General features: G+C 53.3%; 12 protein-coding genes across 12 annotated transcripts; 7 read left to right on the top strand and 5 right to left on the bottom strand.

Annotated features, from left to right (window-relative positions):
- Positions 1 to 334: 334 nt before the first annotated feature.
- On the top strand, positions 335 to 952 carry MGL_0142 (uncharacterized protein; the record flags this gene model as incomplete). The annotated part of the gene is made up of 1 exon (XM_001732315.1): positions 335 to 952. The coding sequence occupies one exon, from the start codon at positions 335 to 337 to the stop codon at positions 950 to 952; it is 618 nt and encodes a 205-aa protein (XP_001732367.1).
- An 893-nt stretch (positions 953 to 1,845) lies between these two features.
- Positions 1,846 to 3,225, bottom strand: MGL_0141 (uncharacterized protein; the record flags this gene model as incomplete). The annotated part of the gene is made up of 1 exon (XM_001732314.1): positions 1,846 to 3,225. One exon carries the CDS (start codon positions 3,223 to 3,225, stop codon positions 1,846 to 1,848), a length of 1,380 nt encoding a protein of 459 aa, XP_001732366.1.
- Positions 3,226 to 4,766: 1,541 nt separating this feature from the next.
- MGL_0140 (uncharacterized protein) lies at positions 4,767 to 6,497 on the top strand (the record flags this gene model as incomplete). Its single annotated transcript, XM_001732313.1, has 1 exon — positions 4,767 to 6,497. One exon carries the CDS (start codon positions 4,767 to 4,769, stop codon positions 6,495 to 6,497), a length of 1,731 nt encoding a protein of 576 aa, XP_001732365.1.
- A 187-nt stretch (positions 6,498 to 6,684) lies between these two features.
- Positions 6,685 to 8,082, bottom strand: MGL_0139 (uncharacterized protein; the record flags this gene model as incomplete). Its single annotated transcript, XM_001732312.1, has 1 exon — positions 6,685 to 8,082. One exon carries the CDS (start codon positions 8,080 to 8,082, stop codon positions 6,685 to 6,687), a length of 1,398 nt encoding a protein of 465 aa, XP_001732364.1.
- A 644-nt stretch (positions 8,083 to 8,726) lies between these two features.
- On the top strand, positions 8,727 to 11,237 carry MGL_0138 (uncharacterized protein; the record flags this gene model as incomplete). The annotated part of the gene is made up of 1 exon (XM_001732311.1): positions 8,727 to 11,237. The coding sequence occupies one exon, from the start codon at positions 8,727 to 8,729 to the stop codon at positions 11,235 to 11,237; it is 2,511 nt and encodes an 836-aa protein (XP_001732363.1).
- A 261-nt stretch (positions 11,238 to 11,498) lies between these two features.
- On the bottom strand, positions 11,499 to 13,019 carry MGL_0137 (uncharacterized protein; the record flags this gene model as incomplete). The annotated part of the gene is made up of 1 exon (XM_001732310.1): positions 11,499 to 13,019. The coding sequence occupies one exon, from the start codon at positions 13,017 to 13,019 to the stop codon at positions 11,499 to 11,501; it is 1,521 nt and encodes a 506-aa protein (XP_001732362.1).
- Positions 13,020 to 13,307: 288 nt separating this feature from the next.
- Positions 13,308 to 16,562, bottom strand: MGL_0136 (uncharacterized protein; the record flags this gene model as incomplete). The annotated part of the gene is made up of 1 exon (XM_001732309.1): positions 13,308 to 16,562. One exon carries the CDS (start codon positions 16,560 to 16,562, stop codon positions 13,308 to 13,310), a length of 3,255 nt encoding a protein of 1,084 aa, XP_001732361.1.
- A 239-nt stretch (positions 16,563 to 16,801) lies between these two features.
- On the bottom strand, positions 16,802 to 17,289 carry MGL_0135 (uncharacterized protein; the record flags this gene model as incomplete). The annotated part of the gene is made up of 2 exons (XM_001732308.1): positions 16,802 to 17,188; positions 17,236 to 17,289. 2 exons carry the CDS (start codon positions 17,287 to 17,289, stop codon positions 16,802 to 16,804), a joined length of 441 nt encoding a protein of 146 aa, XP_001732360.1.
- Positions 17,290 to 18,897: 1,608 nt separating this feature from the next.
- On the top strand, positions 18,898 to 19,269 carry MGL_0134 (uncharacterized protein; the record flags this gene model as incomplete). The annotated part of the gene is made up of 1 exon (XM_001732307.1): positions 18,898 to 19,269. The coding sequence occupies one exon, from the start codon at positions 18,898 to 18,900 to the stop codon at positions 19,267 to 19,269; it is 372 nt and encodes a 123-aa protein (XP_001732359.1).
- Positions 19,270 to 20,087: 818 nt separating this feature from the next.
- MGL_0133 (uncharacterized protein) lies at positions 20,088 to 20,765 on the top strand (the record flags this gene model as incomplete). The annotated part of the gene is made up of 1 exon (XM_001732306.1): positions 20,088 to 20,765. One exon carries the CDS (start codon positions 20,088 to 20,090, stop codon positions 20,763 to 20,765), a length of 678 nt encoding a protein of 225 aa, XP_001732358.1.
- A 793-nt stretch (positions 20,766 to 21,558) lies between these two features.
- On the top strand, positions 21,559 to 22,221 carry MGL_0132 (uncharacterized protein; the record flags this gene model as incomplete). The annotated part of the gene is made up of 1 exon (XM_001732305.1): positions 21,559 to 22,221. The coding sequence occupies one exon, from the start codon at positions 21,559 to 21,561 to the stop codon at positions 22,219 to 22,221; it is 663 nt and encodes a 220-aa protein (XP_001732357.1).
- Positions 22,222 to 22,752: 531 nt separating this feature from the next.
- On the top strand, positions 22,753 to 23,373 carry MGL_0131 (uncharacterized protein; the record flags this gene model as incomplete). Its single annotated transcript, XM_001732304.1, has 1 exon — positions 22,753 to 23,373. One exon carries the CDS (start codon positions 22,753 to 22,755, stop codon positions 23,371 to 23,373), a length of 621 nt encoding a protein of 206 aa, XP_001732356.1.
- Positions 23,374 to 24,256: the final 883 nt, after the last annotated feature.

Below are 24,256 nucleotides of genomic sequence, written 5' to 3'. Positions count from 1 at the left end.
ATCCACGAAATGTGCGCAAGTGGCGTGTGGTGTCACGTGACTTGTTTGCCTTGGATGGAAGAGAGTGGTCAAGTTGGTGTCTCTCAATTTGGAAGAACAGACGTGACGAAACGGCTGATTCAAAAACAGCGGTGGCCACTTGGGACACGATAGTTTTCTAGGGAATACCTGTTGCCGGGACATACTGCTGCAGGGAATCGTGATGAATCGTTCGTTTTTGTCGATATCACAGGGAATTCGTGCGCATTATGCCATGGCAGCGTCAATGACCGTGACAGCCGCACTGTTACCACCGAATCGTGTATGCGCTGCGCGTAGCGTGCAAGTCGCACGAATGAGTTCGTCTGTGCTTACATCCGTGGCACGAAATTCTATTCGTTCGTTCGGTGCATACTACTCGACACAAGCGGATCAAAAAGCATCTAGTACAGATGGTGCTCGAGTTATTTTGCCGGGCTCAACAGCTGTCAGCGCAGACCCACTAGGGGGGAGCAGCCCTACATACATTTATTCGCCGAAAGCGCTTCCGCCTCGGCAAGATCCATTGCTTCATTTTTTTGTGAATTTGCTCATGCGCGATGGGAAAAAGGCTTCCGCTGAGCGATACATCGCCGATATGCTAGCGGAGATGGCCAAACTTACCAATGCTGATCCACTCCCACTGGTATATGAGGCCGTGGAATTGGCCAAACCCTTGCTTCGTATGCAGTCGCGAAAACAAGGAGGCAAGTCTCTCCAAGTTCCTATTCCTCTGAACTCGCGACAGAGTACGCGTCGCGCACTAAAATGGATTATCCAAGCTAGTGATCGACGTTCTGACCGGTCGATCAGCCGCCGCTTGGCCGTCGAGGTACTTGCTATCCTTGAAGGCAACAGCTCTGTCCTTTCGCGAAGAGATGAGCAGCATAAAATTGGTACAAATAACCGTGCCAATGCAAGTGTGCGTATCTAGAATAGCAATTCTTGTCACGACCCATACTTCAATTGTACTCGTATGATAGTCACATACGATATTATCGGTACTTTCTATGGTATCACTTCACTAATAGTATTGGTGATAACATCGCTCTGGCGTAAAAAAATTCAGTCTCTTCAAAAAAAAACTCCCAACGTGGGGCTCGAACCCACGACATTCAGATACCTCCTCGTGTTCGAGGAAACTCATGTAAGAGTCTGACGCTCTACCGACTGAGCTAGCCGGGACTTACTGCGCTCGGCAGGTTTCAAACATCGTATATGAAAATCGCAATTTGAGTGAAAACCTGTAAAAAAAAAACTCCCAACGTGGGGCTCGAACCCACGACATTCAGATTACCCCTCGTGTTCGAGGAAACTCATGTAAGAGTCTGACGCTCTACCGACTGAGCTAGCCGGGACTTCGATTGGCGCAGCGCAGGATTAGTATACTCTTATTTTTACACGTCTGTTGTTTCAGACACAAAAAGTGAAACTCCCGACGTGGGGCTCGAACCCACGACATTCAGATAAACCCTCGTCTGCGAGGAGACTCTTATAAAAGTCTGACGCTCTACCAACTGAGCTAGCCGGGATCAGACCATACCAAAGCCTGGCGGTATTTGATATTTACGATAAATTCATGTATATGGCGTTGATCGCACGCCAAAAAGACACTCCCAACGTGGGGCTCGAACCCACGACATTCAGATACCTCCTCGAACTCGAGGAGACTCATTTAAGAGTCTGACGCTCTACCGACTGAGCTAGCCGGGACTGCAACTGAGAGCCCGAGGTTATATGGCATATATAATGTAAGTCGCACGTGGAAAGTTTATTTTTTTAATACAAGACTTGATGTCTAGCACCAACATGGGGATTAGACGTCCATTAGAACCATTCTCGTTTTCGGAAACCCAAGAGTTCTAAAAGGCTTCGAGCAAGTTTTCCAAGAGCACTCTGAGGTCTAGTTATTGGCCTGCCGTCCACACGAAGTTGCCATGCTTCCAGACCATCCACATAGACACGGACATGGACAGCAGGATTCTTGGGGTCACGTGTGTCCACTTCGAACTCGGTCCATTTATGATTTCCATCGGGAAGATATTTCAATAGAGTCTCCGATCCAGGCGGATCCATTGAGTGTTCCTGTGCAAGAGTGCGAATGGGAATGTAAAACATGGACAATGGGCTTGTGCTGAACTCGACGACGGAGTCACGGAACGACACGGCCGCAAATTCATGTCGGTCACCACTCAAAAGAATAACGTTTGGCACGTATTCAAGCACATCAAGAAGCTGCTTGCGTTCATCCACGTAGAAAGACCAGCCATCGTAGCGGCCATCCAGGTCCAAAGGACCGCCCCATAAGCTAGTGAATGGGACTGAAGAGGCGATAAACTTGAATGTGGCAGTGTGATTCACTTCAGCTAGCCATGACATAAGTGCATGGTGTTGTTCAGAACCAAGGATCGTGGGATTCTCAATATTGGAGTCTGGATGAGTCCGATGCTTTCGCGTATCAAGCACGAAAAACGCGGTATCACCATATCTGAACGAAAAGTAATTCTCATCTCGGGATACCGGGGGGGGATTCGCACGGCCGATGTACTCAGACCAAGCGCGCAAGCCAGCATGGAGGCCAGCTGGAGGCGAAAGAGGTGTATCATTCTCGTTGTGCTCAAATGTGGCATTCGGCAAGCTTGTGTTTGCATTGACAAGCGAATGTTTGTGATACCCTTCGCCGCTCCAATTATTAATGATTTCATGATCATCATACATGCCGATAACAGGGATCGATTCGTAGATGCGGCGGAATGAAGAAGAAGCGAAAACATTGCGATACAGTTTGCGATAGGACTCCATCGCGGGGCCCTCATACCGGGGCACATCCGCATAAATCATGTCACCCAGTTCGAGGAGGAAGCGGAGACGCGGGGCTTGGCCCGCCCCACGAAGAACGTGGTCAGCCATAATATCAAAGCCGCGAATCCTATTCCTGAGCGTCCGGCCACCAGGCTCGGTGCCAATGCCCATCCAGCGAAGGAGCCAGTTCCAGCCCCAAAACTGTGCGGGCTCGTATGGGAAGTCCGGCTTGACGCATGATATAGAAGCGAATGAAAAATGGTTGGGGTCATCGAGAGGCGCAGCACGTGAGGACGAAGCCGACGACGATGCGGCTGTCTCGTTCGTTGCGACAAACTTCGACTGGCGGTACGCAGAAAGTCGTGGATCAGGCCAAGTCACGAATGGGATGGGGCGAGCAGGCATGGGGGTAAATGTGTTATTGTGCACGAATGCAAGTCGCCATTCGTACTTGGTCGCAGGCCAGAGATCCTGGATTACGGCTGATGCGGTCCAGTCCGTCTCGTTAGTAAGGCGCAATACGGGACCGCGCTCCCAACGCCGTGGATCCCGCACGGCGCTAGGCGCACGAATCAGCGGAGTTTCTTCGTGCGCGCGACGCCATACTACGCGCAACGGGGCTTCGTTGAGCGCGGATGCATCAGTAAGAACACCCGGCTCATGGATGCCCGTTTCCCACAAACCTGTCAGACGCGGTAACGGCTCCGGGTAACGCACATGAAGCGTCGCAGATGTTGGACTCAGTGCACCTACACGCGCAAACTTAAGTGTAGCCTCACGGTGCGAGGGGAACAGCTGTGGTGCGTAATATAGATCTAGGACAAAGAGGAGAAGGAGTGAATGCAGTGCAAGCTGCAGAATGTTCCAGGACGATGCCGAGTTGAGTAGCCACCTACCAGAGACATCAGCGATGGTCGGTCACGATGTATTCTGGGCACAAATCGTAAGTCATAAAGCAGCCAGATGGCCAGGTAGCCGAGATAGAACTGGATAGCATAGAATCCAAATCGACCGGGAATGACCCGCAAAAATACATAGGCAATGAGACGGAATACGAGGCTGCAGATGCTTTGCAGTGTTAGTATGAATGTTGATCGCGGGGCTGGGATCTCGGATATGGTCGCCGCCGCAGACAGAGCCAAATCCTCTGCGACCTTCTCTGTCACGTTGGCGGCATGCTGCGTCGCTTCGACCGCCTTGTCGGCGGTGGCTGCCATCGCCTCGGTGATGGAACCCTCGATAGGTTCCTTTGTTGGGTCGATACTTTGATGATCCGACTCGGACGACACCATGTTCGGTAGCGGACGCAAAACACAATTCCGTGTATCCGCTAACGTTGGTCGATGTAGTCGGTCGAGTAGCCGTGGTCCGTGTGTCGGGTGAATGTCGACTGCCGCATCGCCTAAGGCGCACGGTCAGTCACGTGAGTCTGGTTGGAAGCGGATGCTCATGAGTGGGCGCAGAGAACTCTATGCTCATGAAGCAACACGAATATGATCAAAGTAGGGGTGGAGAGGCCACCGGTGCTAGTTCACATGGCCAAAAAAGGACCCCATTTCCCAATTGCTACCTAAAAGCAAGCGAGGAACGGTCGGCGGGCACCTTCACTTGACGTGCACACCCGGCGTTGACTCATGTTGTATGTGCTAGATTATGGTGCAGGAAGTACGTATACAGCGTCAGAGGCGCAGGACGGGGGATCCTTTGCACGTGTCCTCTTTGTGAATCGTGTTTGTTTAGTGCGCTCACACTGTAGATATCCAGAGCCTCGCGAACTCACTAACGAAGCTGGGCTATGAATTCGCGTGGGTCCGTGAGCCGAATGATATTGCCAAGGCCGATGTACGTATACGACAACAGGGCATGAGAGATGTTCCGTGAACGCATGCTCACGCACAATCTTAAAGAAACTACTGTTTCCAGGAGTGGGCTCATTCGCCACTGCAATGGAAGCGCTCCACGCCAAGGGATACGTCGAGCCATTGCGCACCTACATTGCCAGTGGCAAGCCGATCATGGGCATATGTGTGGGCATGCAGGTCCTGTTCCAAGGCTCGGACGAGTCGCCGGGTGTGCTTGGCCTGGGAGTTGTGCCAGCACGCGTCGGGAGCTTTTTACCTGAGGACGCACACGGACGCAAGGCTGTTCCGCACATGGGCTGGAGCCTTGCCAGTGTCGTTGACGTCAAGGACGAGAGCATCGATAGCAAGTCCAGAGGGTCAGAGTCGACAAGCTCTCGACAGCAGCTGGGGACGAGCTACGGTCTGCCAGTCACAGAGCCTGCACACTTCTACTTCGTCCATTCGTTCCGAGTGGCATACGACGAAAGCATCGCACCATGGACACTCACAACCACGCAGTATGGGAGTGAGACCTTTGTGTCGTCTATCCAGCATGGCAATGTATTTGCCACGCAATTCCACCCTGAAAAAAGCGGCCAGGCAGGCTTGAACCTGCTTGCGGCATGGCTGCATCTTGACGACGCTGCATTGCATGCTACGAAAGATGCACGGATCCGGCGCCCCATGGCTACGCACGAGCGCATGCCCACACGTCGGATCGTTGCTTGCTTGGACGTGCGCAGCAATGACGACGGCGACCTAGTCGTGACGAAGGGCGAAAGCTACAATGTCCGTGAGCGGCAGCCCGCAGAGGGACAAGCGAAAAGTACAGCTGATGGTACCATTCGGAGCGGCGGCAAGGCGCAGGTGCGAAACATGGGAAAGCCTGTCGAACTCGCGCAACGGTACTACGAAGAAGGTGCCGATGAAATTGCATTTTTGAACATCACATCCTTCCGGAACTGGGCGCTAGGTGATCAGCCGATGTTGTCGCTCCTGAATGTCGCAGCTGCGACCATCTTTGTACCGCTTACAGTGGGCGGTGGCATCCGTGATTTTACCGACCCAGATGGCACCTTTCACCCTGCGCTTGAAGTTGCACATGCATACTTCCGGGCCGGGGCTGACAAAGTGAGCATCGGAAGTGAGGCTGTGTATGCCGTAGAGCAGCTATTGCAGCGAGCGACAGAGTTGGGCGACTGTACCGGCGATCCATGCGCGGCACCCGCCATGGCCCTTCGCGGCGATACGGGCATCGAGCAGATTGCACACAAATATGGCGTACAGGCGGTCGTTGTGAGTGTGGACCCGAAACGCGTGTACCTGAGCGACCAAGAGATCGATGGCTTGTCAGACGAGCACTCGAGCGGCGATGGTCCCGTCGATGCACGAACACATCCGCATGCATCAAGTATCGTGTGTGGTCAAGACGAGCGTCCCGAGACAGCTGGCCAATCAGCACGATGGTGGTATATGTGCACAGTCAAGGGTGGTCGAGAGTCGCGTGATATTGATGTAGTGCAGCTGGCACGGGGTGTTGAGCGTCTCGGTGCCGGGGAGTTGCTGATCAACAGCATTGACCGCGATGGCAGCTATGCAGGCTTTGACGAGAAACTTATTGACCTCGTACGTGGGTGTGTCAACATTCCTGTGATCGCTAGCAGCGGTGCAGGATGCGCCGACCATTTCTGCGACGTATTGGCATCGCGGCCAGCAGCGCGTGGGGCGCCTATTGAAGCGGCCCTTGCTGCGGGTATCTTTCATCGACGTGAAGTTTCCATTATGGACGTCAAGAAGCGATGTGCAGATGCTGGGTATCCTGTACGTATGTCGTGAGGAACATACACACACACATATATATATATATATGTAGAGCAACACTTTGCGGTGTCATGTGCGCACGCGATGAACTTCTAGGATAGAAGGCCGGGTAAGGAGAAGGAGTGGCTACCAGGCAGCGTTCAAGGTGAGGTATAGGAGCCTGGAGCCTAGCGCTGAATCGAACCACATCGGACCGCATCGTCTATGAAAGTCCCATCATACGCACGCCCTCATCCATATCATGACCTTCGGTGTGATCTTGTAGGTGAGAAGCATCCCACGCGACGCGTGATCCCAGACGCAAGCCGATAGCGCCACTGCCGTACCCCGGCCCTGAGCCAGTGCCAGGCGAACGAGCAAGTGGTTTCCATGCAGATAGTGTAGGTGACGACGGGCGCGTCATTGGCTCGTCGCGTGACAAAGGTGGAAAGGAAAACAAAGGCGGCATGCTTGGAAGAGGTGTAGGTGTGCGGCGTTGAGAATGTCCCATTCCGAATGCCAATGGCGACGAGGAGGGTGACACTGTACCCCCCGGTGCCGTCCATATCGGCCGTCGCGGTGAGTTGGCATTGCTCATAAGGAGCCACGGTGGTAACGGTGCGGGTCGTCGTGCATAGGTTGACCCAGGATCCTCTTCGTGCTTGCGCTTTATGCCGGTAATTCTTGGACTTGACGGCACGACTGGCCATGGGCTGTCGGGTACGGAAGACGGCGGAAACATGGAATCCTCAGGCACGGCCATGTCCGAGGCAATGGGTTGGGGAAACATGCCATCAACCGCAGGCCTAGGATGGGACTCGAGCGCAAAATGGCCAACAGCGCTTGTGATTCCTTCTTGGTTAGTGGCGGTAGTTGCACCGCCGCCGCCGCCGCCGCCGTTGTCGTCGTCATCGTCATCGTTGTCGTCGTCATCATCATCATCATCATCATCATCATCGTCGTCGTCGTCGAAATCCTTGTCATCATCCTCATACATGTCCTGTGTGCCGATATTTGATGCTGTCGAAAACATGCAAGGCACAGGGGCCGGCGCCGACAATGAATTGTCCATATCGCACAACATATCTGTGTCAGGGCGCATAGGTGATATGTGATGTGTGATAGTGCCAAAAGCACTGGCCATTCGAGCATCACGCGACTGTGTGGCAGCGGCAGCCAACGAGGGAATGCTCTCCGACATCGCGGTAGTAGTGGCAGCAGTTGTCGCTGACGCCGCCGCCGCTGCTGCCGCTGTCGACCCTGACTCCATGGCCATCCGAGAGCGTCGGGCCCGGCGAGATACATGGTCCTGTGGTGAGGTTTGACCCATCAGGTAGCGCTGAAGACGAGCCTCGGATGCCACTTCAAATGCGCACGGGCATTGCTCCTCACTCAGGAGCTCAGCGACTCGCATCTTATTTTTGTCGCGAAGGACTGGGGGCATTCGACGCACCGCAGGCCGCCGGACTGCTGTGCGTGTCTCGGGTGTGCGCGGCACGTCTGTCTCCATCGATGCCGTTGGCAGACGGAAATCGCGTAGCGAGCACGAAAAGCTCGGATATTGGCGGACCGCATGGATCTGTGGCGTCAAACTCCCTGGCACTTCTACATCCTCTTCCATCCTCGATGTTATGTGCACATGTGCTGTACGATGGCTGCGGACCGTCGGTGAGGGGAAGAGATAGGGCTTAAGCAGCAGCAGCAGCAGCACTGGAGAATAAAAATGAAAGAATCGAGTGCGTCGTTGGCCTGTCAAGCGAGGGCCCCACCTATGCCACAGTCTCTACGGTATGTATGTTTCGGGACGACCAAGTCACAAGCGGCCCAAGCGGCCCAGCGATTCGTATGTTAAGGGTGGGGGAACTGGCTGAGGCTCTGTGGACTTGGGTGTCCTTTTGGGTATATGTATCAGCTACCTACTGGGTTGGTCGAGATGTTCGTCCACAACAATGTCAAGAGCGAGAGTGTCACTCGGCGTGGTTGTTGATCCGAATTCACGTGCATTCCAGCGATTTGGCTACGACGTATGAGTGGAGGACTGGGTCTTGGCCCCAAGCCCGTACCCTCCAATGGCTGGCGACTTGTGCAGGCAATTTGGCTTCGGCGGAGGCCTGGTGTTGAATGGGTGGATGGACGCACGTCATGCGATACGGTCCGGCCGAAGTCTGCTTATTCGTCATCCAAAAAAAGATCCTCAGGGGAGGCAGCAGGGCCCATTAGCAGCAGCAGCAGCAACAGCGTCCTTAATTTTTGATCATTTTCATCATGCTGTCGGCCACGTCACCTGGAGGGGCTCAGGGCGGTGCGCACGGCAGCAGCTTACGTGTTATGGACACAAATGATCCACTGAGCGTTGTGCGTCGGGCACTGGATGCCGAAGAGCAGCTCATCCGTGTGAGTGACAGCGAGACTCATGAGACGTACGATGTAACCCTTTCGCGAACGATGCCATATGCATCACCGCTTGTGATGCCTGTACATCTGGATGAGAAAAAGGAACGCTTACAGCCAACGTTACTCACGCCTCCGCCGACGCGACGGCGACGTCTGCGCTGGATGCGCTCGAGTGAAGACAACCGCATCACGGCTGAGACGCCGCCATCGGAGCCGAGTCAACGGCCTTGGGCCTCGTATGTATCGCCTTGGAGCTATTCGCGCACGGATTCACCTGGTGTAGTGCCGTCTAGTGGCACGTCGGGCCATGTGGCATCTCCAGCAACAAGCGGGCCGTCATCCGTCGTTGAGCCGTCGACGCCGCATTCTCCCGTCATGTCGGGGCCATCGTCCGCTGCAGCTGCCTCTAATGACGGCAGTATGGCCACGCCGCCCATGCCTACGCATCTCTCTGGGACGGAGAATACATCTGCATTACCTTCGTCCGGGGCCCAGGCGGTCATCCCGACTGGGCCAGACCAGATGTCGCAGGTCCCGGCCCCATCGCAGTTGGCACCCATGCCTGTGTCGCCGCATCCAGACACAAAATTTGCCAGCCCACATACTCCTTTGCCCCCGCTTTCCAACATACAAAGCATGCTCGGTCAGTCACTTTCTTCTCAGGACATCACTGCCTCCTCGGCCCGAGGTGACAACGTACCGGCCCGCTCAACGACAACATCACCACAAGTCGAACTTCCCAGCATTAGCACGACCGTACCATCAAGTGTGCATGCGCTCGACCACACCCAATCACTCGATCACCCTGGACTTCACACTATCCCCATACAGCCCCAGTCCCAGACGTTATCATCCTCGATGTGCCAAACCCGGTCAGAGACCCAGTCTAGGTCTCCATCTCAAACTGCCACCCAGACCCACTCCCGAAGGCTACCGCCCTCTGAGTTTGCTGACCACATACCCTCTGGCGCCACGCGCGCGTCGTCGATGCAAGCGAGACAGAAAAATCGGGTCAGTGCTGTCTCCAATGCATCGGCTGCTGAACGGACTTTTGACGAAGAGATGGCTGCCAATGCAAATGCACTACGTCTGTCCTGGCGCGCCAAGGGACAGCATGCGCCCGATGTATCTCACACTAATGTGTCCGTGCGCCTGAAAGGAAACTTGATCGGCGAAGACCACGCAAACTATGTACTCATGTACCACATGTTGACAGGCATCCGGATCGCAGTATCGCGCAATGAGTCGCGGCCTCGCATGCCGTTGACACAGGCAGATTTTGTTGCCAAATACAAGTTCACGTTCGACATTATCGGCAAGGAGCTTCGACCTTCGTCGAACTACGACTTTAAGTTCAAAGATTATGCTCCAGCTGTATTCCGCGAGCTGCGCGTTCATTTTGGTCTGGATGCCGGAGACTACCTGCTTTCCCTTGCTGCCAAGTACATACTGACGGAGCTGGGATCACCAGGGAAGAGCGGTTCCTTCTTCTACTTTTCTCATGACTACCGCTTCATCATCAAGACAATTAGGCCGACAGAGCACAAACTATTCATCAAATTTCTGCCAGCGTACTATGAGCATGTGCGTGCAAATCCACATACTCTGCTGAGCCAGTTTTATGGCCTGCACCGTGTCAAACTGCCCGGTCGCAAAAAGATCCACTTTGTCATCATGAACAACCTGTTCCCCTCTGACCGCGATGTGCATGAGGTATATGATCTGAAGGGCTCGACGATCTCGCGTGAGCAAACTTCGACAAAGCCGACCGCCGTGCTCAAGGACATGAACTGGATCAAGCGCGGTCGATTCCTAGAATTAGGACCCGAGCGGCGTGCTCTCTTTGAGCGCCAGCTCCGCTCAGATGTTGCGCTTCTTCAACGGCTCCAGCTCATGGACTATTCGCTCCTGATTGGGCTTCACGACCTCAGCTACCATGCACGCCCGAATGTGTCGCCCATCGACAAGTCAGCGCCCATGCTACGCCGACCTTCGATCCTGGTCTCGCGTGTCGATGGGCCTTGCCATGAAAAGTCCTATTCGCCATCGTCCCGTGGCGATAGAGATGGTGCAGGTGCGCATCTCCACTTTTCTCGAAACCATCCGCCGGAGACAACGCTCCAGGACATGCAAGGCAAGCGGGCGGAGCAGCAGCACTCGCTCTTCTACCAAGATGAAGGTGGCTTCAGAGCTACCGATGAACAGGACCGGCCGCTCGGAGTTGTCTACTATTTTGGCATTATTGACTTGTTTACACGCTTCGATGCACGGAAGCGTTCTGAACATGTTTGGAAGGCTGTGTGGCATAATCGCCATGCGATTAGCCCTGTACCTCCTGTCGAGTATGGCGAACGATTTATCCAGTTTCTTTTGCAGAAATAAGCATCTTGAGCGGGTTCGCGTGTTGAGCTAGGATTATATTGCTTCTCATGTCTTCCTCCTCGTTTACTTGATAGTTCCTTGTACATTGCTTCAACCTAATAAATACATATATGATACGCCAAGCACGTTGCCTACGAGAATTCGGTTTAGTTTAGCGGATGATCGACCTCACCAAGAAGGGGGATGGGCGATAGGCAAAGAGGGATATGGGGGATGGGGAAATAGAAAACAAACATAGATATCTGATATGGCGCTTTCGCATTACCCAAGGCCTGCCTCGGAACTCGGCGGCGCCGATGACTCTTGAGCCAGGCGCCAACTAGCCTCCGTATACCGATTTGGATGTGAAACACTCTCACCTTGGCCTAGACCGTCGCCTGGTGTCACGCCTTGCGCTTTGTGCGTCAGCTCAAACACACGCGTGCATGCCACATGGTAGTGCCCAGCTTTTGCTGCAGCCAGAATGTCAGCCTGCTCACTTGGCCCAAGGCCATAATGCGCAGTAAGTGCTGCAGACAGGTTTTCCTGCGAAAAATGGCGGAATGGACATCCGTGCGTGTCCTGAGGACCCGGTGGATCCTGTGTGATGATGCGGGCACAGCTTTTGGCCGGATAATTGACGCGGCGACCCTCGAGACCGTAGCCATGACGAATGTTGTAGCGATGCTCCTTGGCAAACTTGTCGTCCGACATCGTGCTGAAGGAGCGGCGCCAGAACAAAAGCGCCTCCTCGACAGGAAGACCAAGCTCCTTGAGGAATAGGTTGTACTGTAGACGCGAGTAATGACGCAGGTGATGTGTCGTCCAGAGGACCGACTGCAAGTGCCGCATACACAATGGAGCATGCTCTCGCACAAGAGGCACGACCATATCGGCCGTGAGGGATAGTGCCTCCCCATCTGTGCTCACAAGAGCACTTGTCCCATATTCTTTGGACATGCCGAGCATTGAGCCCATGCTAAGATGCTCGAGAACTGGCATAAGCCGATCATCCTCATCGAGACGCGGAAGTGCGCGTGCAGTCAGCTCCAACTGGGTTTGCAGGCGGCCTTGGAACTCCGCCAGTACGAGACTCGCCTGCTCTCTTGTCGGAATCCATGCGGTCCCTTTGTGAACGAACACCTTGCGCTTCTCCACGAGATCCGGCACCCTATACCATGGGACCTGGACAAATGATTCAGACTCAACAGAGGAACCCAGACGCGGATGCACTGCCGCAAGCTGTTCGCGAAACCTGTGCTGGTCCTCTGGCGGCACCATACGCCACACAAAGTCCTGTGAATGGAGGAAAGCCTCTCGCTCTGCCAAGTGCTCTGTCTCCAACTTCCAACGAAACAGCGTGCACTCGGCATGAACGAAGCGGCGCCGAAGCTCTTCCGACCGCGAGAAAGCAAGACGGAGCACAAAGTGTGATATATGATCCTTGCGTCTCTCTGCCAAGAGCTCTTTGGTCTTTGCTGTGGATGTCGTCATCGAACCTGACTGTGCTACTGCGTTCGACCGCAATGGCATGTACTCATTCATCCTTTTTTCAATTGCCATTTTTGTCTCTGCCCAAGATTGATTGCGTGCCGATGCATTCTCAATCTCTGAGAGTATGTGCAACCGGTCCAGTGCCCATTGCTCAAATTCATCCACGGTAATGTCCTGGACAGGTGGCACCGCGTACATATTCAGCCGATACGGATACGCTGAGAGGCCTGAAGCCTTAGAGGGATGGTGCGCCACCTGTGCAGACTTTCCATGCTCGGCACCCAGCGACGGTGGTGCTGTGCGAAACATGGTGATAATGTCGGACACGGATACACAAATGCTCGCGCTCACTTGCTACGGGAAAGCGGCTCGTTCGAAAGCGTGTCAGACAAAAGAAATATATTACAGATCGGATATGGCAAACACGGCGCGACACCTAACGCGGTCCTAGGCCAGCGCGACGCCTGACGCGTCACGTCGTCCTTACTTGGCCACACTTATTCAGTCGTCACGCCTTCTTTGTCTGCACGCACATGCACGTGCCACGTGAGAATGACCCAACTCACGCACATATCTACCTGATGAACAAATGATCCCCTACGAACGGCGCGCCGCCACGTTCTGCTGCCACTGGTGCTCGAAAGCCACAGCTGCTTCAGCGCCGCCAATCCTACGTATGCATGACTGAGCGCGAGCTAGCTCGGCAAGAGCCTGGGGCATGTCACGCTGCGTATGAGCGAGGAACGACAGGTAAGCCAGCCATGCATCCACAGTGTGAGGAACCTGTGCCTCGCGCTCAGCCTGGGCCATGGCTCGCTGGAAGATGCTTGTGATCCGCTTCTTGCACGGTTCATCAAGATCCTGTACACCTATCACGACACGCATCGTCTCGATGTGCGCGATTTCAAGCCAACAACGCGTGCTCGCAGAGCTATTAGCCAACAAGAACGAGAGGGCCAGGTCCTGTGCATGATGTGTGTCAAGTTCAGCTGTTGTATCATCTTTTGCATGATCATTCGTTTTCTCAGAAGAAACAAGGGCCTCTGCACCGGTTGGTGTTGCGGCCTTTGCGGCTGCTGCGGCTGCTGCTGTTGAGAGTGAAAAGGCCGACATCCGGCACACGACCTTGTCATGCAAAGCCTGAGCACTTTCGCGCGCAGTTCCTACAAGCATAGACGATGCAAGGACAGCGCCTGTCTTTTGGACTGCCTGCTTGTACAACGACCACGCCCAAACAGAGGCACGTTTCGCGCGCTTAGCATTAGGACTTACCGTCGCTGCATCCCGCACCCAGTCGAGATATCTGAGCCACAGTGTTTGGCGTGCAAATTCAGGTGACACAAGCGACGTGTCTTCGACCACGGACGAGCCGAGCCACAACGTAAGCAGAGCCCATACAGATGCGTGTGCATCATTGGCAAAATGTGTTGCCCCCGTACAAGCATCGAGAATCGGAATCCAGACGCGCTGTGCGTCTCGTATGGATGAGTCGGCTTGACCGTCCCATTTGAATGTCCAGGCCTTGTCCGACGACCACATTGGTGCTGCATTGACATACAAGACCCATGCACATGGATTTGTCCGCTGCACCGAAACAAGCGATTGTATTTGGTCCCAAGCAGCCTTGCCATGGGCCCGCAGCTCACGGGATAACTTTTCCACAGTAAGCCATGGCACATGCGGCTCTAGGGCCTCGACAAGTTTCGCGTCGACTTGGGCAATGTACGTGAGCAGGTGTGACTCGTCCACCGCACTGCGTAGGGGGTTCGACAAGAACCGCAGTGTCGCAAGAAAGGCCAGTGGCACTTGCTCCTGTTCACCTTGGTGCGCACGGAACAAACTGACCGCACACTGGATCACCTTCGGCAAGTCACCATGTGTTGTGAGCATGCGCATGAAAGGCGTTGCCTCAGGCACAACAGCAAAGTCGCTTGCCTCCGCTGAATGAATGGATTCTTCGTCGTCAAGTTCGGCGTCCGCGTGGCTCTGATCATGCTCTCTGGCCTCTTCGTCATCATCGTGGTCGTTGCCACTGCCACTCTGGGCGGTTGTCTCCTGCAGAGACACGTCCGTCTTGGTATATGGAGACTTGACTCCGTCGTGGCCTCTGCTAATTTCGGTGTGCGTCGCACTTACAAGCCGGCGACTCAATAGTTCGAGCAGGAACAAGACCGGCTGGCATGCTTGCCATGGATCATACGTGCCAGCGACGGTGCGTTCTTGACGCAGATCCGCTGGTACCTGCGCGTAGGTGTACAATGCGTCGATGGCAGGCGAGTACACTGCGTGCAACTGACTCGCGCCATGCAAGAGCGCATTGGTATCAAGTTCGCGCTCAGCTTGCGACGCAGGCAGTGCAGCAGTACTAATTTTCGCAGCGACGTCATGAGAGAATGGGTGATACAACGGGTGGATGCACTTCCACATCCATGCACCGAGCTTTCCTCCATCGCAAGTATCCCCATTGTCACTAGCACGCATGCAAGCACTCAACAAAGCCTGCATAAGCCGTCGACGCAGCCGATCACCCGATCCGAGAATGCCTTGCGACGTGCGAATAGACAAAACTTCGCCGTGCCGCTTCACCACCACCGAGTCAAAAAAGGGGAACGAGCTCACGAGCTGAAGCAGGGCCGTGTAAAGGTAGAATTGCAACGCTTGTGGAATGTGCTGGCCTATATTTTCCAAAAGAACAAGCGGGATCGAGCCGTTCATAATTTGATGGTGTCCCGGAGGAATAGCCATATCCGCTGCTGGCCGCACGCCTTGCACAGCGGGAGCATGAGCTGCGTGCGATGACTCGAATTTGCCGCTGCCAACCTCGTTGTCCTCACCATCTGGTACTTGTTCATCTACTGCAGCCTCAGCAGCTGCAACTTGTTCGTCTTCTTCATCGAGATAGTCGTCGCTACTGTGTTCTTTGTGCTCATTGTTGCGAGTATTATTGGGGTCGAGGGCGACTGACTGCGCTGCATGCGTGGCCTCGTCCATTGCATCGCCTTCCCGCTGAGACCACGGCATTGCAGTAGTATCAGCGCTTGGTTCCGACGTTACCAAAGTGTCGCCGCTGTCCAGTCCAAGAATCCGCCATCGACGACGCAGGCGCTCAATAAATACAAGCTCCATACGGAAGTACTCTACCCATAGTCGAAGTACGTCACTCTCGTACTCAGTCAGTGTCCACCGTAAGGCACCTGGCTCTCGTGACGCCCGCGCGCCGTTCTGCGTCTTTCGCAGCTTACTGGTCTCGTGTGCGGACAGGGCGGCTGAGTCAGTCAGCTTGTTTGTCCGTATACCGCGCTGGAGAAGCGCGCGCGCTGCCGTCGTGTCAGCCTGTGTGTTGAGCTCATAGTCGGCGGCGGAGATCCACAATGACGGTTGCATAGGATGCAGAGCAAGTGCTCTTGCAAATACACGCCCAGCGACAACACGCATCTTGCGCTTCTTCGCCCATGCGATGTATCGGTCCCATGCATCCAGATCCCAGCGAAACTTGCGAACCATGCGCTCAAAGATCGCAACGCATTGTGCAGACGAGCTCGCCGCCTGCTTAGGAAGGAATGAGCGAGGCAGTAACTGCGACTTGGCATCCTCATCGCCGGCTCGGACTCGGTTCATGATCTTCCGATTCCGTTCGCGTGCACGAAGGACAATGAGCGCATGTAGATCATCTTCAAATTCAATGTATCGTACAAAGTCAAACTTCTCTGCCTTCCGTCGGATTAGCCTGGCCTCGAATCCCTGGCGCTGACTTGTGACGGATCGGAGCTCATCTTTCGAAAGAATCGAATGTTCATCAAGAAGCTTGAGCTGTGGGAGCGTGCGTTCTAACGAGTACTGTACACGTTCCATTGTGCCAATTGACTTGAACTAACGGCTGTGGACGCCGCTGTTGTTGTTGCTGCTGCTGCCACCGCCGTTATTGCCACTATTGTTACTGCTGTTCGTCAACAACAACCAATATATGAAAAAAAAATTCCTATTCACACGCCAGAATGACATATATTTCCCCCTTTGGCCCTCCATCCACTCCACACCTATGCAAAGAGAAAAGAGAGGGCAGGCGTGTGGTGCAAACGATCAGTCACGTGTTACGATGCATCCCTCGAAGCAGCCTTCCGACCGCCTGGCATACGATCAAGCAAGACCCCCGTGCATGCCACAAGTGTGCGAGCCTCATCGGGTTCGGCAAATGCACTACCAGCCCACCGGATTTTTCCATCTGGACCGACTAAGTACGTGTATCCAACGTGCTTGTTGTGAAGACCCATTGGCTCACGAACCATGTCCAAGCTCTGCTGACTCAGGAGGTATGTGGACTGAAGTTTGGGTGCAACTTGTGACCGCAAAGATGATAGGAACAAGGATATTAGGTATGCCTTAAGAGAGTTTTCTTGCAAATTGATCTGTACAAGCTGAAAGTGAGGATACGTGTGGAAGCGTTCATAGGCGGCCTCATAAAAGCTGCGCGTATGTTCCTGACATGGCGTGAGTATCAAATTACTGCGATTACGGTATCACGTACTTCTGAAACTTTCGATGTTACGATCGCGACAATGGATACACGTCCCATGAGCATGTCGGTAGTGTGTTTTTTGCTCTTGTCTGCAAGACATGTGCCTTGGATATCTGGAAAGTATCGCGCTTTCTGTGTGGCATTAGAAAGGAGGGTTTGTTAGTACAACAAAAACATGCTTTGAAGGCACAATCAACGAACATCAGGACGAATCATCGTCGGTGGACTACGCCAAGTCTTTCCGCCATGAGAGCGAATCTCATGAAAATCGTGAAAATAGCCGCGCGTCGCCTCTTTGATGCTTGGACGAGTTAGTAATACGCTTTGGACACAGGATTGAAAAAGTGTGATTAGATGCTATACATACATCAGACGGCGCTTCTCAAGACGAACGTCTCGATCAAACCATTCTGCGTGTCGCTCTGACCACGTGGGTCGATCCGATGTAGGTCGCTTCGATACGCCAAGTGGCACGGATAGAAACGGTAGCGGCCTTGTGTTGGCCTCTGCTGCCGCTCCAGAGACAGAGTCCGTATACGATGGGGGCTGTGGTGGGCCGAATGGCATCGGTTTGGACTCGCGCTCATCCTTTTCATCGCTGGTCTCTCGCTTAGACGACGAGTACGCCCGTTTTTGTTGTATTCTTAATGCGCATCTGGCCACCTGGAAATTAGCTCGCGATGCTTGCACAGACATGCGTATGTTCCTGATTTGGGTGATACTGTGGTGCATGTCGTCAGAATGTGTCAAAGGGATGTGCGTGGAGAAATGCGTCTCTTTTCGTCATCATGTTGCTCTATCTGCTTGGAAATGGCTACATACGAGCCAATCGATCCCTGCCTTCCCTCCACTTTATCAGTGACGGCAATTTCTTGGTCAGTATAGCCCCGTCCATAAAGGCGATGATGATGAATACGGTGGGCATGAGGCTGCTACGTTTGCATTGTGCAGTGGTCCCTATGATTGTTGCACCACTGCATCTGATCTGAAAATGGACCACACAAAAGTGCAACAATAGAACATAATACACACACACACATGCAGGACGCGTTTCACCCCTTTATAGCTAACGTGTAAATCGCATGATTAACCTCGACCCTAGCACACAGGCCAGTGAAGCAATCACGTGCGCAAGTGGAGCGCCGGCAAATCACCGCCGTTAGTGGCGGTTGCAGCAATCGACCGTCTCTCAACAGGCACTCGTTTGCAAATCCGACCAGGAAATTACGATGCCACAACCGCACTACGACCTTCTTGTAAAGCTCCTTCTGATTGGCGACTCAGGTACGTGGGCAGATCCAATGGAATGAATCGAGTTCGTAACATATGTCTAGGTGTGGGCAAGTCTTGTCTACTCCTTCGCTTCTGCGACGACTCGTGGACACCGTCGTTTATCACGACGATTGGAATAGATTTCAAGATTCGGACAATTGAGGTCGATGGGAAGCGCATAAAGCTCCAGATCGTATGTATTATTCATATTGTTCTACTGGGTTACACATCGACTAACCATCACGTAGTGGGACACCGCTGGACAGGAGCGATTCCGCACCATCACAACAGCATACTACCGTGGTTCCATGGGCATTCTTATTGTTTTTGACCTGACGGATGAAAAGAGTTTCCAGAGTACGTGGAATACTACATCTTTGCTTACACACCCCCCCACAGATGTCCGCAATTGGTACAAAGACGTCCAGCAACACGCAAACGATGGTGCATGTAAAATCCTGGTCGGCAACAAGTGTGACTGGGACGAAAAGCGTGTACGTACGACTATTCTGGCGTGTGTCGGGTGCTAATTCACAGGTCATTACTACCGAGCAGGGACAGGAACTTGCCAATGAGCTTGGCATGAGCTATATCGAGACGTCTGCCAAGTCCAACACCAACGTGGACGAGGCGTTCTTTAGGCTTGCCCAGCAAGTCAAGGACCACCTGGTTGACCAGGGCATTACCTCCAATGTGCCAGGAGCCAGTGGCACGCAGAATATTAATGCCGCTGGTATAAGCAACACGCAGAACAAGGGTGGCTGCTGCTAATTCATTCCCGATAGATATGTATCCATTCAATCTCTAAGGGGGGGAGGTCGCTACGGATGAGCTGCGCGTAAGAGATGCCCGTCCCTGTTAAGATAGTAAGTAGTACCGCATCGTTTCCTGCTCATTAGGCTGGTAGTTTCGTGCGTGTTTTTTTTTTTTTTTCTTTTTTTACATGGTAGAGGTTCTCTTGTTGATCCTCACCGTTCCATCATCACTACAACAATACACTGACCTCAAAGTTTCATTGTCCACCCATGAATCAGTGATATCAGAACTTACAAAAGCGCATGATTTGTGTGCATAGCATCCACGCAAACTGTGGCATGTGGAGGCACCTGCGCCTAATATTTGCGCAAGCCATACGCGGCGATATGCATGTGTAAGATTAGCGTGGGAGCCCCAGGCAAATATCTAGTGGACATGCAGACTCACACGCAGTGGCCAACAAAAATCCGCGTCGATCGGTTTCGGGTCCTGAGAACAACGAACACTCGGGGTCATACAAATATTGTAGCCTTTCCCGAGATTCAAACGCCATGCTATCCCATGCGAAGTTCTCTCTTATTTTTGTGCTTGCGCTTTCCATATGTGCGGCGGCAGGGCCTCTCCCTGATCTGGCCGGCGTGGTCGAGAAGGTCGAAACTTCGCGGGCACTTGACCAAAGCTTCGACGACACTCACAAACACGTCCGTGAAAGCGATATAAATAGAAGCAACACCTTTAGCAGGAAATCTACTGTGGAAGATGAAAACGTGAGAAGAGACGACCAAGAAAATGACAGGGACGAGGATAAGGCAGAATCAAATCTGGAGTACGATATGGACCAGCAGGAGCAGGTGAGCGACGATGTATCTGCGCTTGAGAAGCGCAAGGGTGGTAGTGGCGGCGGCGGTGGTGGTCATGCGGCAGGCGGTGGTGGAGCAGCTCGAGCAGGATCAGCTGGAAGCGGAGGTTCTAAGCCGAGACCAGCCGGTCATGACAGTGCCCCCAAGGAACCTGATGGAGGCAAAGAAGGCGGCAGTCCCCCACCTGCACCGCCCCCACCAGCGCGGCCACCACCAGGCAACCAGGGTTCAAATGCAGGCTCTCGTAACAATGGAGGCCCTAACAATGGCTCAGGCAACAAGGGAATAGGATTTGGAGCAGGGGCAGGGGCAGGAGCAGGAGCCGTCGCCGGAGCAGGAGCAGCAAGGCATCGTCACAATCACCATGACACAAGCTCGTCATGCTCCCAAGTGACATCAACATGCGAGGGAGCGTCTTGTAGCAGCGTTTCCGATTCTTGCGCTCAATCCACGTCTTCTAGCCAGACGCCCACCAAGACCTCTGCGAGACAGGCTGCGCCGACGTCGGAATCCAAACCAACTAGTTCTGATTCATCTCAAGCTTCGTCCCCTCCACAAACGTCTCAGCCGTCCAGTGCCTCGAAACGCATGGCTGTATGGGCATACTCGTTCGGAGTCATTTTTAGTATTATCTCTTACTTCATTCTCTAAGTCTACAGCGATTGATCATAGCGCATGCAATCGCAGTGACCTGCTTCAAAGCAAACCATTTTGGCTCCAGGTTTGTTTCTTCGTGCGTGCTACGAGACACTTTAAGTTAAATTCTTCCTGTACAAGTGACCATGTCGACCGCCATATGAACTAAGATTGTCAGTTATCTTCTTACTTTGCAGAGGGCTTCCACACTTGTAGGTGCTTTGACCAACTTTATTTCAACAACCTGCACGCGTGCGTGCCACATGTTTGTCACAACATGCACAAGGTTCAGGCGACCAGCGCGGCAATGGACTTCGTGACCTGAGTACTTTACAAATCTATCCATGCATTGTGCTATCTTTCCTGCATGTCACAGACACATCGCGGTTCTTGCGCAACGCTCTTTTCCCAAAGCGTTCGTCGAGACTTCCTGCGCCTTCATTTCATCCAATTAAAATCGTGTGTAATTTGTATTCTGTCTCAGCTCTGTCCTTGTTATCTGCAAGCATCCGAGCGCTTCGTGGGCAAATTGATGCCAAATTCTATGTTTTGTTGTGATATACAACACGTATTGGTCCATATATTCGGTACAATCGGCCGACAAGGTGATTTATTTCGTTGACTTCCGCAATTGTGTCCATCATGTGTATTCTTGAGCTGGAGTTTGGCGAATCCGAATTGAACCGACAGTGCTAATCAACATGGGCGCACACAACGTGAGGGCTATTTTTGAGTAAGTCAATTTCGCATTTCTAAACCTATCACCCTTTCTTGCTTCTCTTCTTACCTAACTGTCCGCTGCATAGCCATGGTGAAGCTGAGTGTTCCTCTTTCTCTTCTTGCTGTTGCTGTGGCAAGCGTCGTTGCGCAGCAGGATGGTCAACAGCAGAGCTCGCAGCCTCAACAACAGAGCTCGCAGCCTCAACAACAGAGCTCGCAGCCTCAACAGCAGGGCTCTCAAGGCGGTGGTGGTCAGCAGAGCCAGAGCCCCAAGCCCACGTCGGCCGCTAACCAAGGCAGTGGCAGTGGCTCGGAGGGTGATGACAAGAACTCCCGCACGAGCCCGGTGTGCTCGGCCCTGTTTGGCGACCCTAACGTTCACCAGGTCGGTTCGTGCTCTCACAGTTCGACGGTGGTGCCGCCTTACAACCTTGGTTCGCTTGTGAGCTACATGATTGGAGGCTACACGCGCTCACGGAAGGATGCCGGAATGGTTGTTGATGTAGCCGACGAGCTTGCTGAGTCGGTTGTGAAGTACTACCCGACTGTGACGCAGTCGAGTGATGTGATCAAGTACTCGATGTACAGGGGTCTTTTGCGCAGCATTCGCGCCAACGACAAAGACTTTGACCCTTCGGATGAGATGAAGCGCCCTCCGGGTGCCGAGCCTGACAACGGTGCTGCTGCCTTGGTTGTGCCAGGTGCCGTTGGTGTGGCTGCTGCTGTTCTCGGCGGTGCCATCTTCCTTTAAGACTTTTCTCCTCACATGATGTTGATGCCACAAGCATGGTGAGATGGTTGGTCCTAATTGTTCTCTATGATTGTTGAGCTACGTGCCCTTTCACGAGTTGATAGTTGAGATGGAGCATTATGCACTCCTAAAGACCACGTTCTCGGAGAGTGATGAGTGATCGAGACATTGTCTATATGTTTGTGAAATTGTTGCCGAGAGGCAAAGTTGCTATCCGAAATCTGCGCAATTGGTACTGTGTAATGCTTCAGATGTGTGGTTGACAGTAGCTGTTGTGCGTTTTGTGAAAGTGTGGATGTAGCCATTTGCGTGATTTGTCGACTAAGCACCTGCCAATCCGGTACCTGGCAATGTTTACAATTGTTGCCCAATGTTGTGTGTGTGTGTTCCGATAGTGTCTGAAATGGGCAAATAAAAATTCCGGATTTGACCGAGAAATTGAGTCAACAGGGGTGTCAATTGTGGTGTCAGTCTCAAGTTGGATTAGTGGGACCAGGTCAGGAACTCTTGTACTCCTATCATTTCCATATCATGGTGAAGCTGAGTGTTCCTCTTTCTCTTCTTGCTGTTGCTGTGGCAAGCGTCGTTGCGCAGCAGGACGGTCAACAGCAGAGCTCGCAGCCTCAACAGCAGGGCTCTCAAGGCGGTGGTGGTCAGCAGAGCCAGAGCCCCAAGCCCACGTCGGCCGCTAACCAAGGCAGTGGCAGTGGCTCGGAGGGTGATGACAAGAACTCCCGCACGAGCCCGGTGTGCTCGGCCCTGTTTGGCGACCCTAACGTTCACCAGGTCGGTTCGTGCTCTCACAGTTCGACGGTGGTGCCGCCTTACAACCTTGGTTCGCTTGTGAGCTACATGATTGGAGGCTACACGCGCTCACGGAAGGATGCCGGAATGGTTGTTGATGTAGCCGACGAGCTTGCTGAGTCGGTTGTGAAGTACTACCCGACTGTGACGCAGTCGAGTGATGTGATCAAGTACTCGATGTACAGGGGTCTTTTGCGCAGCATTCGCGCCAACGACAAAGACTTTGACCCTTCGGATGAGATGAAGCGCCCTCCGGGTGCCGAGCCTGACAACGGTGCTGCTGCCTTGGTTGTGCCAGGTGCCGTTGGTGTGGCTGCTGCTGTTCTTGGTGGTGCCATCTTCCTTTGACGCCACTTTGTCGAAGTTCTCACGAGTATATTAAATGCGCTTGCTAGTTGTGCGAGGTGCACTTGTCATATTCGCCCTACTTGTTCGTCGGTAGTTGTGATGCTCATGTAATGGTTATGCTAATTAGGTTCTTACCGATGCTGTGCGCCAAATAGTACGACTCAGTAAAAAAAGTACGATCGCTACTCCATATGGTGAGTAAGCGTACGCGAGAGGAGCAGCTCATGTGCGAAGAGATGCACGAGCAGAATAGCGTGCGACATCGCTTCACGTAAGGTTGCAAAAGAATACTCCTCCCTCCTCCACAGACACTTGAACGACGCGTGTCCCATGTATAAGGGGTCGAGGGACAGTCTGTCATCGAGTGTGCCGACATGGCGGACCTTTCGTTTCTTTGACAACTGGCCTATTCAGGAAGAAACATATAACGATGCGATCCAGTCCGCATGTTGTGTCACATATGCACCCGTGCACGCGGGAGCATGGGCATCGCCACGCGGTGCTCTTGTAATCGCGTTGCCACATGGTCAAGTGCGTGTCGTGGATGCTCGGACGTACGTTGAGCTGTTGGAATGGCGCGCATTTGAGGAAACATGCGATTCTGTACATGTTGCAGCGGAATGCGGTGCTGTTGTAACTGTGGGACGGGATGTTGACAAGACCTCTCCGATTGTGCGCGTATGGCGCATAGAGTCTTCGCACGACGCGAATACATCACGAGCTGTGCTCTGTATGAGTGCGATAATACATGCGTCTTTCCAACAGGCCATGTATACCACAGATGCACTCGAGCATGAGGCACCGCGTCCGCACATCACCTCCGTCGCTGTCTCTCCGAATCTGTCTCACATCGCTGTAGGACTTGGCGATGGCTCTGTACTCG

Source organism: Malassezia globosa (genome assembly GCF_000181695.2).
Source record: "Malassezia globosa CBS 7966 chromosome Unknown mgl_sf_1.1, whole genome shotgun sequence".
Lineage (NCBI taxonomy): Eukaryota > Fungi > Basidiomycota > Malasseziomycetes > Malasseziales > Malasseziaceae > Malassezia > Malassezia globosa.
Note: the sequence above shows the minus strand (reverse complement) of the source record. Positions and strands in the feature narration are given on the sequence as shown.